This window comes from Moschus berezovskii, chromosome 4, assembly GCF_049115385.1.
Source record: "Moschus berezovskii isolate FMDL1 chromosome 4, NW_MosBer_1.0, whole genome shotgun sequence".
Classification (NCBI taxonomy): Eukaryota; Metazoa; Chordata; class Mammalia; order Artiodactyla; family Moschidae; genus Moschus; species Moschus berezovskii.
In genome coordinates, this window is record NC_142463.1 from 123,272,988 (window position 1) to 123,285,162 (window position 12,175).

Genomic DNA, 12,175 nt, shown 5'->3' on the forward strand with positions numbered 1-12,175 from the left:
AAACTTCACAAATCTTTCTTTCTGCTTCAGTTGGGTTTTTACCTTGAAATAATAAAGCATATTATTCAGAAAATGTGGCTTCCATCTTCAGTATTAAAATGGCTGCACAAAAATTCAGCAGTTTTGGTAAACCTTTTAAAATGCACACTGATATGACACTTGTTACAATACAATCCAACAAGACTGTTTTGAATGATGTTAAAGACACCTAAGCACTACTGGAGCCATTTCACAGAAAAACCAAACTTTTTGGACAACCCAATATTTTGTTTTAGGATTTGTGCATTTATGTTAAGCCTGAGGTTAATCTTTATTTTGTCATCAAGGCTGTTTTGCCATCCTAAAATGGTTTGGGGAATGTATTATCAGTTTTTGAGTCTACATTGGTTCTTTTTTATGGTTCTGTTTAAGTTATCAGTAATTTTATTTCCTTGAACATAATAAGCCTTGTTTTTTAAAGTTTTATGTTTGTTAACTCAATTATGGGGATCTTTTTTGGATATATTTTTGTTTTTTGTTTTTTTTAAGGAAATGATTTTATATTATATTTTTTTAATTTTTATTAAATGGTACAAAGCACAATGCTTTGTAGTTTGTTTATCTTGATATTCAATCACATATTCAGCTCTCTTAATATGTCTGGTCATTTTTGAGCGCTGAACAGTAGATATGACTTGGCACACATGCAAAGAAATCATCAGTAAAGTTTATAATGGGCTTCATAGCATAAACAGTGGAGGCTAGAAGACAATTGCGTATTTTTTAATTTATAAATTTTTATATGTACACAAGTAACTCTGGAGTAATATTTTAAATTCTTACTGTCTCTGGGTCTGTTGAAATCTCAGTTGCTCAGTCTCTGTGTCTCTTCTAGGTTTGGTAAATGCCCAAATAACCAACAGACCCAGATTCCAGATTCAGCTCTCTAGGATTTCTTCATTTTAAGATTTTGGACTTACCATTCCTCTCTGCATTTATGTCTCTGCAGTGCTTTCAAGCAGGTGTTTGATGTGTTTCATCTTTTCTTTAGTCTGTCATTATCAGAACTTGAATTCTTCCTGTATTATTTTTTTAATTGGCTGCACAGTGCCGCTTGCAGGATTGAACCCAGGGCCCCAGCAGTGAAAATGCTGAGTCCTCATTACTAGACCACCAGAGAGTTCCTAGCATTCTTTTTCTTAATAGTTTCCAATTTTATGTTGAAATTTGTAATTTGATCTCATCAGATAATAAGCATGATTATTTAAAATCTGTGTCCAGAAACTTCAGCTTCTGCACTGTTTTGTCTGTCAACTTTGTCTTGGTTCTCACTCTTTGGTGTGTGTGTACCTGATTTATTCATATAGGATTATCTGGAAAAAAATGATTTAGGGTAATTTGAGGTTGATAGTTCTCTTCTAGAAAGGATTCATGATTGCTTTTTGTAGACACCTGGGGTCTCACAAACCAGGCCCCCAAAGCTGTCTGAAACACTCTTCTTAGGCAGTAAACTCCCTCTTAAGGAATTAGCAAATGACTCCAGGGTAAAAACTGCCTCCTGAGTTAGGCTGACTTGTGTGACTTCTTTGCATTTTGATCACCTCTCTTTGCATTTGATCACCTCTGTGGCTTTTTTTGCTTTTGACCTAATAATTCCTTGCTACTGTAGCTGTTTTCAGTATCCTAAATTTTTGTGGGAAGTTTGTCTATATTACTTGGTCTGTATTTTACTGGAAGTGGAAATACCATTTTACAACCTTCTAAAAACCAAGCATTACTATCAAGTTCTCCAGCCTTTTTAATAAAACAGATTCATGAACGGCAGCATAGAAATGGTGAAAACACTGCTACTTTCACTTAAGAAGCCTGGGCTTGAGTCCTGACTTCACTGTTCACGAGCTGTTAACGTATTGTTAACTTCTGTGATTCTCAGTCCTCTCTTCCCTAATATGGATGTTACCTATTTTATAACATTATGGGATAAAATGTGTAAAGTACCTAACCATAACCAGGCTTGGTACAAGTACTTAAATACAAGTTACCCACTACTCCTTCCTATACCCATCCTTCTATACCTAATTCATAATATTTGTCTTGGTCAAATTTTAACTCCTACCTACTTTTTTATTTCCTTCAGGTGATTCTAGTCACAAGATTCCTATTTCACACTTTGAATCTGGGCATGACCAAGCAACTGTGTTACAAAATCTTTATAGATTCATTCATCCAAACCCAGGGAACTGGCCACCTATCTACTGCAAGGTAATTTCAGCATAAGAATTTCTTTTAAGTCATCTACTTAGAAAACAGAAGATCCATGAAAGATACCTAAAGAAAGAACTTTCGCCTGTGTCTTAACTGTGTTTTAGTTGCTTTGAATGTAATTAGGTATGTATAATGCCTTTTCTTCTACATTTCTCTAATATTGAAGGGATTTTGAAGACTGCAGTAACTGAATATATTTCACTTTTGGTAGATTTCATGTTTATAGTTCCTCCTTCTGAAATATCTTCAATATCTTTTTACCCTGGAGGATGGATTTCTAGTTTGTACTCCTATCACTTCCAGGCAAGAGTACCATTTATTCAGAACTATTTTTGTAGTAATTCCTTGATCTTCTTTTTGTTATCTTTATTTTTTGTTTTGTCTAAATTCGTTCAGGCTAGGTGTAGTAGAATTGGGTTTTAACCTTACTGTTTTATTAATAAAACAGTAAAAATCAAACATTTCTCACCATGAACACAAATCACCTTATCTTTTTCTGAACATTGGTTTCATTTGCCTACCCTAAGTCTCACTTGCTGTTCGTAAAGTATATTAACAATGCTTTATGAGTGTAACTGGTTGTTATTAGCAGTATTTTCTAGTATATGTTGCTCTTTTTTTTTTTCTGTCCTCATTTAGTTTTCACAAACTCTTCAGCCTCTTCCTTCCCCTTACCTATCCTCCCTCCCACAGTTTGAAAGGGCCTTATTAATTGAAAGTAACAGAGGATAGAAGAAAATACAAATAAAATTTTTTCCCTTCTCTAGTCTGATGACAGAGCCAGAGTCAACTGGTGTTTGAAGCATATGGCACAGTCATCAGGTCAGTTAAACTGGGTCACTGCTCAAGTGCGTTGTAGTGTCCGTGTTTCCATTTTGATGTACATGTTCTGTGTATCTGAATTCACTAATTTTATGTCTGTTTTTATTTACCAATGGAAGAAATCAGACAAGATCTAGTACTTCTCACTGTAGAGGATCTTGTAGTAGGGATCTACCAGCAAAAATTTCTCAAGGAGCCTTCTAAGACCTGGGTTCGGAGCCTCCTAGAGGTGGCCATGTGGGATTATTCTAGCAACACAAGGTACTTATGTGATTTTGTGATGGTAATACTGACTTTTTTCTGAACTGAGAAATACAGTAGGATTAGTTTGTGCCTTTTAAAGCACTTTGGAATCATTGTTATTTCCTTGAGTATAAGATTTCACTGATTATAAGATACAGTGTTACTTTGTTTAAAACAAACTACCAAATAAAATGATATTGTTTTATCATTTGGAGTGTATTGATGAAAGTATATTGTATCCATTTAAATAAATACTCTATTACATAGAATTCTTACAAGAAATAAAATTAAAAGTATTTTTTATTTTGATATTTCAGGCTTACAGAAAATTTGGAAGACTCTAATATAAGGAAATTGTGTATACCATTCTCAGATTCTAATTGTTAATATTTTAATATATTTATAAAAATAAACAGTTTCTTTTTCTCAGCCACTTAAGAGTAAGTGGCTGCATGTCTTTTCACCCTGAATATCAGAATGTTCCTAAGAACAGGAACATGTGTTTTGCCGCAGTAGTTATCAAAACAGTATATTGCCATTGCTACAATACTACTGTCTAATCTAAAGGCTATGTTCATATTTTGCTAGTTCTAATAATGTCTTCTGTAGTTAAAAAAAAAAAAAACACACCTAGGGTCCAACCCAGGATGACATATTCAGTTTAGTTCAGTCGCTCAGTTGTGTCCGACTCTTTGCGACCCCATGAATCACAGCACACCAGGCCTCCCTGTCCATCACCAACTCTCAGAGTTCACTCAAACTCACCTCCATCAAGTCGGTGATGCCATCCAGCCATCTCATTCTCTGTCATCCCCTTATCCTCCTGCTCTCAATCTTTCCCAGTATCAGGGTCTTTTCACATGAGTCAGCTCTTATCATCGGGTGACCACAGTATTGGAGTTTCAGCTTCAACATCATTCCTTCCAATGAACGCCCACGACTGATCTCCTTGCAGTCCAAGGGACTCTCAAGAGTCTTCTCCAACACCACAGTTCAAAAGCATCAATTCTTCGGCGATCAGCTTTCTTCACAGTCCAACTTTCACATCCATACATGGCCACTGGAAAAACCATAGCCTTGACTAGACGGGCCTTGGTTGGCAAAGTAATGTCTCTGCTTTTTAATATGCTATCTAGGTTGGTCATAACTTTCCTTCCAAGGAGTAAGCGTCTTTTAATTTCGTGGCTGCAGTCAGCATCTGCAGTGATTTTGGAGCCCAAAAAAATCAAGTCTGACACTGTTTCCACTGTTTCCCATCTATTTCCCATGAAGTGATGGGACCACATGCCATGATCTTCGTTTTCTGAATGTTGAGCTTCAAGCCAACTTTTTCACTCTCCTCTTTCACTTTCATCAAGAGGCTTTTGAGTTCCTCTTCACTTTCTGCCATAAGGGTGGTGTCATCTGCATCTCTGAGGTTATTGATATTTCTCCCAGCAATCTTGATTCCAGCTTGTGCTTCTTCCAGCCCAGCGTTCCTCATGATGTACTCTGCATATAAGTTAAATAAGCAGGGTGACAATATACAACCTTGACGTACTCCTTTTCCTATTTGGAACCAGTCTCTTGTTCCATGTCCAGTCCTAACTGTTGCTTCCTGACCTGCATACAGGTTTCTCAAGAGGCAGGTCAGGTGGTCTGGTATTCCCATCTCTTTCAGAATGTTCCACAGTTTATTGTGATCCACACAGTCAAAGCTTTGGCATAGTCAGTGAAGCAGAAATAGATGTTTTTCTGGAACTCTCTTGCTTTCTCCATGATCCAGCGGATGTTGGCAATTTGATCTCTGTTTCCTCTGCCTTTTCTAAAACCTGCTTGAACATCTGGAAGTTCACGGTTCACGTATTGCTGAAGCCTGGCTTGGAGAATTTTGAGCATGACTTTACTAGCGTGTGAGATGAGTGCAATTGTGCGGTAGTTTGAGCATTCTTTGGCATTGCCTTTCTTTGGGATTGGAATGAAGACTGACCTTTTCCAGTCCCGTGGCCACTACTACCTTTGTTATTATGTCTCTTTAGGATCCTTTTAACCTGGAATTATTCATTAATCTTTGACTTTGGTGGTCTTGACCTCTTTGAAGAATGCAGGCCAGTTACTTTGTAAAATTTTTCTCAGTTTGAGTTTGCCTATATTTCCTCATGGTTAGATTGAGGTTGTGTGTGTGTAATTTATTTATTTTTAATTGAAGGATAATTGCTTTACAGTGTTGTGTTGGTTTCTACCAAACATCAACATGAATCAACTACATATATGAGATAGATATATATATATGTACCCTCCCTCTTGAACCTCCCTCCCACCTCTCTCCCAGTCCTACTGGTCTGGGTTATTACACAGCCTCAGTTTGAGTTCCCTGAGTCACACAGCAAATTCCCACTGGCTATCTGTTTTATATACTGTGATGCTATTTCCATATTACTCTGTCCCTATACCCCACTCTCACCTTCCTCCCCTTCTTCCATGTCCGTAAGTCTGTTCTCTGTCTGTCTCCATTGCTTCCCTGCAAACAATCTGATTGGTATTAGGTTGTATGTTTTTAGCAAGAGTACTTCAAAAGTGATGTGTCTTCTCAGATGTGTCAGATCTGGAGGCATCTGATTTTAATCTAATTACTATAACTTTGATCACTTGCTTAAGATAATGTCTGCCAAATTTTTCCATTGAAAAGTTATCCTTTTTCACTGTACAATTAATATTTTGTGGAGAGTCTTTGAAATTTGGTAGATGACCTATTTTTCAGTCTTTAATCTGCTGGCTTTAACATCCGTTGGTGATTTCTGCCTGCGTCAGTTGTGACTATATGTGTGAGATGGTTCTTCAGTCTTTAATCTGCTGGCTTTAACGTCTGTTGATGATTTCTGGCTGCGTCAGTTATGACTGTATGTGTGAGATGGCGGTGCTCTAGTTTGGTGGTGGTATCTACATTTATTAGTTAGCATTCTACTGTAAGGAGCTTTTCCTTTTTGCTGACTTTTTGTTTCATTTATGACTATGGACTTACATATTCCTAGTATCTTATTCAGTGAGCTGTAATGTCTTATTTACTTATTTTTTGCTCAGATTGGTTTCTTTATAGCCAGTGATTTCTTTGTTGTTTGTTTGGAGTTTGGGTTTTGTTGTTGTCAAATTTTACAATGCTGCCTCATTCTTTGAGTGTTTCTTTGCTTTTCCAGCTCCAAATATTCCAGGTTCATCTTGTACTTTCCCTGCTCTAGCTTTAAATTAGCCATTTATCCAAGGAACTCTGATTCTGTTTAATGGAGGAGAGTATTTAGGAGATAGAATCTGGGTGCGAGGTGTTTATTCCTACTAGAACATCTTTGGTTCTAGTTCCCCTTAGTGGAGAGAGCTAGGAAATATATCTATGTGTAATACCTTTAAAACACATTTTTACGTGGCTATACTCACCTGCCCACTCCTTCCTCCCTTTCCTCCTCCCTCTCTGTCTTCATCTCATCATGAGTTCATACATAAACCTGAAATTGCCATTTAAAACCATAGAGTTCTCTAGTTTTCCATTTTTGTATTGCTTTTCTGCGTGGAAAAACCTGGTGCTCAACAATTTTGTTGGTTCAGTCCTAGAATGTATTAGGTTGTTGTAAAATTAAGTGATACCACCATTTAAAAAAGACAGATTAACAGTTTAGAATCTTTTTTTCAGTTTTGTTTGTTAGTCAGAGGTTAGTCAAAAAGTTACTGGTGAGGAACTGGTGGTCCAGTGGTTAAGACCTCATGCTCCACTACACGGGGCACAGGGTTTGATTTCTGGTCAAGAAGCTAAGATCCCTCATGCTGCAGGATATGGCCAAAAAAAAAATTATTGGAATTTGTTCTTTTTGTTCTTCACTGTGGTTAAATTATTCATTTGAAATAGTTTATTTACTTGCTTTATTCCAGTTTGTTTTGTCATATTTGTTGGTTTTATTACATTTTGAATGTGCAGTACATTAGCACAGTTAAAACAGTTCAGTCTAGTTCTGTAAAATTTCTTGAAAGTGTTAGTCATTCAGTCATGTCTGACTCTTTTCGACCCTGGGTACTGCAGCCCGTCAGGCTCCTCTGTCTTTGGGATTCTTCAGGCAAGAATACTATAAATATTGTGAAAATGAGTATACTACCCAAAGTAATTTATACATTCGATGCAATGCCTATCAAGCTACCAACGATATTTTTCACAGAGCTAGAACAAATAATCTCACAATTTGTATGGAAATACAAAAAACCTCGAATAGCCAAAGCAATCTTGAGGAAGAAGAATGGAACTGGGGGAATCCACCTTCCGGACTTCAGGCTCTATTACAAAGCCACAGTCATCAAGACAGTATGGTACTGGCATAAGACAGAAACATAGATCAATGGAACAAAATAGAAAGCCCAGAGATAAATCCACACACCTATGGACACCTTATCTTTGACAAAGGAGGCAAGAATATAAAATGGAGAAAAGACAGTCTCTTTAACAAGTGGTGCTGGGAAAACTGGTCAACCACTTGTACAAGAATGAAACTAGAACACTTCCTAACACCATACACAAAAATAAACTCAAAATGGATTAAAGATCTAAATGCAAGACCAGAAACTATAAAACTCCTAGAGGAGAACATAGGCAAAACGCTTTCCGACCTAAATCACAGCAGGATCCTCCAAGACCCACCTCCCAGAATATTGGAAATAAAAGCAAAAATAAACAAATGGGACCTAATTAAAATTAAAAGCTTCTGCACAGCAAAGGAAACTATAAGCAAGGTGAAAAGACAGCCTGCAGAATGGGAGAAAATAATAGCAAATGAAACAACTGACAAAGAATTAATCTCCAAAATATACAGGCAGCTCCTTCAGCTCAATTCCAGAAAAATAAACGACCCAATCAAAAAATGGGCCAAAGCACTAAACAGACATTTTTCCAAAGAAGACATACAGATGGCTAACAAACACATGAAAAAATGCTCAACATCCCTCATAATCAGAGAAATGCAAATCAAAACCACAATGAGATACCATTTCACACCAGTCAGAATGGCTGCTATCCAAAAGTCTACATGCAACAAATGCTGGTGAGGGTGTGGAGAGAAGGGAACCCTCTTACACTGTTGGTGGGAATGCAAACTAGTACAGCCACTATGGAGAACAGTGTGGAGATTCCTCAAAAAACTGGAAATAGAACTGCTATATGATCCAGCAATCGCACTCCTGGGCATACACACCGAGGAAACCAGAATTGAAAGAGACACGTGTACCCCAATGTTCATCGCAGCACTGTTTATAATAGCCAGGACATGGAAGCAACCTAGATGTCCATCTGCAGACGAATGGATAAGAAAGCTTTGGTACTTATACACAATGGAGTATTACTCAGCCATTAAAAAGAATACATTTGAATCAGTTCTAATGAGGTGGATGAAACTGGAACCTATTATATAGAGTGAAGTAAGCCAGAAAGAAAAACACCAATACAGTATGTTAACGCATATATATGGAATTTAAAAAGATGGTAACGATAACCCTGTATATGAGACAGCAAAAGAGACACAGATGTATAGAACAGTCTTTGGGACTCTGTGGGAGAGGGCGAGGGTGGGATGATTTGGGAGAATGGCATTGAAACGTGTATTATCATATGTGAAACAAATCACCAGTCCAGGTTAGTCGCCTGATACAGGATGCTCGGGGCTGGTGCACGGGGATGACCCGGAGGGAGGATAAGAGGTGGAGGGGGGTTCAAGAAGGGGAACACGTGCACCTGGCGTGGATTCATGTCAATGTATGGCAAAACCAACCAATATAATATTGTAAAGTAATTAGCCTCCAATAGGGGGGAGGTGGGCGGGGGGTTCAGGAGGGGGAACACATGTATACCCGGGGCGGATTCGTGTCAATGTATGGCAAAACCAACCCAATATATTAATGTAAGGTAATTTGCCTCCAATAAAATAAAAAAAAGAGTTGGACTATAAAGAAAGCTGAGCACCAAAGAATTGATGCTTTTGAACAAGACTCTTGAGAGTCCCTTGGACTGCAAGGAGATCCAACCAGTCCATCCTAAAGGAAATCAGTCCTGGGTGTTCATTGGAAGGACTGATGTTGAAGCTGAAAGTCCAATACTTTGGCCACCTGATGTGAAGAGCTGACTCATTTGAAAAGACTCTGATGCTGGGAGGGGTTGGGGGCAGGAGGAGAAGGGGACGACAGAGAATGAGATGGCTGGATGGCATCATCGACTCGATGGACATGAGTTTGAGTGAACTCTGGGAGTTGGTGATGGACAGGGAGGCCTGGCGTGCTGCAGTTCATGGGGTCGCAGAGAGTCAGACACGACTGAGTGACTGAACTGAACTGAACAGAACAGAATGTAGAGTACCTCTATGGTGGAGAAATCTGTTAGACACTCCCTTCACCAGATGAAAATTAAAATCACCAATAAGGGAATAAGCTAATATCATCGTTAACATGACAAACTGAGAAGCACACATTATGTCTGTGCTATTCTTGCTAAAGAATAAACAACCTGAAGCTAATTATGAGGAAAAAGTAAACTCAAGTTGAGTTTGATTTTTCCACAGGGTAATTTCCTGAAATCTGTAAATATGTTAAGATAAAGAAACAAAGAATGGTTCTAGACTAAGTGAGACAAAAGAGACATGACAGTTAAATGCAATGCTTGAACCTGGACTGGATCTTGAATCTAGAGGGGAGAATAGCTATAAAAGAAATTATCAGGACAACTGGAGAAATTTGACTATGAATTGGGAATTATAAAATAGCACTGTATCCCTTTCAACTTCCTGATTTTGATCATTGTTCTATGTTTGTATAAGAGAATATTCTTGTTTGGGGAAATACACTGAAGTGTTTAGGGATAAAGGGGCATGATGTCTGAGATGGTCTCTCAGATGGTTTAGTAAAAAGATAAATGCATGTGTAACATAAAAAAAAATTAAAAAAAGTAATTAGCCTCCAATAAAAAAAATAAAAAGAATACTGGAGTGGGTTGCCATTCCCTTCTCCAGGGGATCTTCCTGACCCAGGGATCAAGCCTGGGTCTCCTGCATTGCAGGCAGATTCTTTACATTCTCAGCCACAAGGGAAGTTCTGTAAAGTTCCTTGGATTGCATTAAATTTATAAACTAACTTGAGAACTGAAATCTTTATATATGAATTCTGTCCAAGGACAGGAGATGTCTTTTCATTGTTCAGATCTGTGTTTGGGTCTTTCACGTTTGTTTTAGAATTTGTCTCACATAGATTGTGCCTATCTGAGACTGGTGAGTTTTTGTGGGGTGATAACTTTCTTTGTTTATTCTATGAAAGTTGACCTGATTAGGCTTTCTAACTTTAATTGCATCAGTTTTGGTAATCTGTACTTCCCTAGGAAATGATTCATTTTATATAGGTTTCCAGACTTATTTAAGTCTGCAAACTAAGTCTCTTTCAATTTTAAATTCCTCGTTTCATTGGTTTCTTATATATTTGTGCTTCTGCTTTCCCCTCCTAAATCACACCTTGTGCATTGTCTATTTAAAAAAAAAATGCCAGGATTTCAGTTTATTAGATCTACTAATTTTTTGTTCTCTTCCTCATTCATTTCTGTTTTTGTATTCTTGGTACTTTGTGATTCTTTTTTAGATTTTTTCAGTGTTTAGTTAACTTTTTGATTTTTTTAAATTGATAAGTGTTTAGTAGAGTGAATTTTCTCAGACATGGCTTTCAGTGCATCCCATAAGTTGTTGAAATAGCATTTGTCATTTTTTTTTTTTAATTCTGTAGTTCCAACTCTCTTTAACCCAGGAGTTAATATGAGGCTTTAAAATGTCCAGATGGAAAGAAAGCCTTTCTGATTTTTTGTTAGTAAATTTTAGTGTCTTTGCATTTTGTTCAAAGTATTGTTTATAACATTTCTACCTTATGAAAGTTTCCAGTGTTTGGCAAATTAAATAATCAATTTTTGGACTGTTTTGTGGATATGTGAGAAAAATATGTATTTATCAGGGTACAACTTTTGACAGGTACCCGTAAGCTCTACATTATTATGTGGTTGAAGCTGCATTATCTCTTTATGTTTTTTGTCTGCTTGATCTGTTTCATATTGAAAATGGGGTGGTCTCATTACTATTGCTTATGTCTGTGTCTTTCCTATAGTTATAAGTGGTTGCTGTGTTATTTGATGCCTTTACAGAAGAAGTTTGCTGAATCTTGATCTAGTAGATTGATCAAGGGCTCTTGGGAATGACAGTAACTATGTTCTTGCATGCTTAAAACTTTTTCTGTTGGTTTGCATTTTATTTCCTCGAGTTTTTAAAAAATACAGCTCTACTGTATTGCTTTATGTTGTTCTTTAGAAGTTTGGTCATTAAATTCTCTTGATTTTTTTTTTTTTTTTTATCTTTTTTGCCTGGAGACCTTAAGAATGATTTTTTTCATCTTTGAACTCTAGTAGTTTTTAAGACGGAGAAGGCAATGGCAAGCCACTCCAGTACTCTTGCCTGGAAAATCCCATGGATGGAGGAGCCTGGTAGGCTGCAGTCCATGGGGTCGCTAGGGGTCGGACACGACTGAGCGACTTCACTTTCACTTTTCACTTTCACACATTGGAGAAGGAAATGGCAACCCACTCCAGTGTTCTTGCCTGGAGAATCCCAGGGACGGGGGAGCCTGGTGGGCTTCCGTCTGTGGGGTCACACAGAGTCGGACATGACTGAATTGACGCAGCAGCAGCAGCAGTTTTTAAGAAATTTATTCATTCATCCATTCATTTCTGCTTGTGCTGGGCCTTTATTGCTGTGCGTGGGTTTTCTCTGGCTGTGGTGCGTGGGAATGCTACTCTAGTTGTGGTGCACAGGCCTCTCACTGTGGGGGCTTCTCTTGTTGC

The 12,175-nt window shown here is 37.7% G+C and overlaps 1 protein-coding gene across 1 annotated transcript in view; it reads left to right on the forward strand.

The window, feature by feature from the left end:
• MAEL (maelstrom spermatogenic transposon silencer) overlaps positions 1 to 12,175 on the forward strand; it is a 57,692-nt gene that overhangs the window by 23,200 nt on the left and 22,317 nt on the right. Inside the window, exons 6-8 of the mRNA XM_055402284.2 lie at positions 2,117 to 2,241; positions 3,012 to 3,066; positions 3,186 to 3,327. Of these exons, the coding sequence (XP_055258259.2) occupies positions 2,117 to 2,241; positions 3,012 to 3,066; positions 3,186 to 3,327 (322 nt within the window). The remainder of the gene's footprint in view (positions 1 to 2,116; positions 2,242 to 3,011; positions 3,067 to 3,185; positions 3,328 to 12,175) is intronic.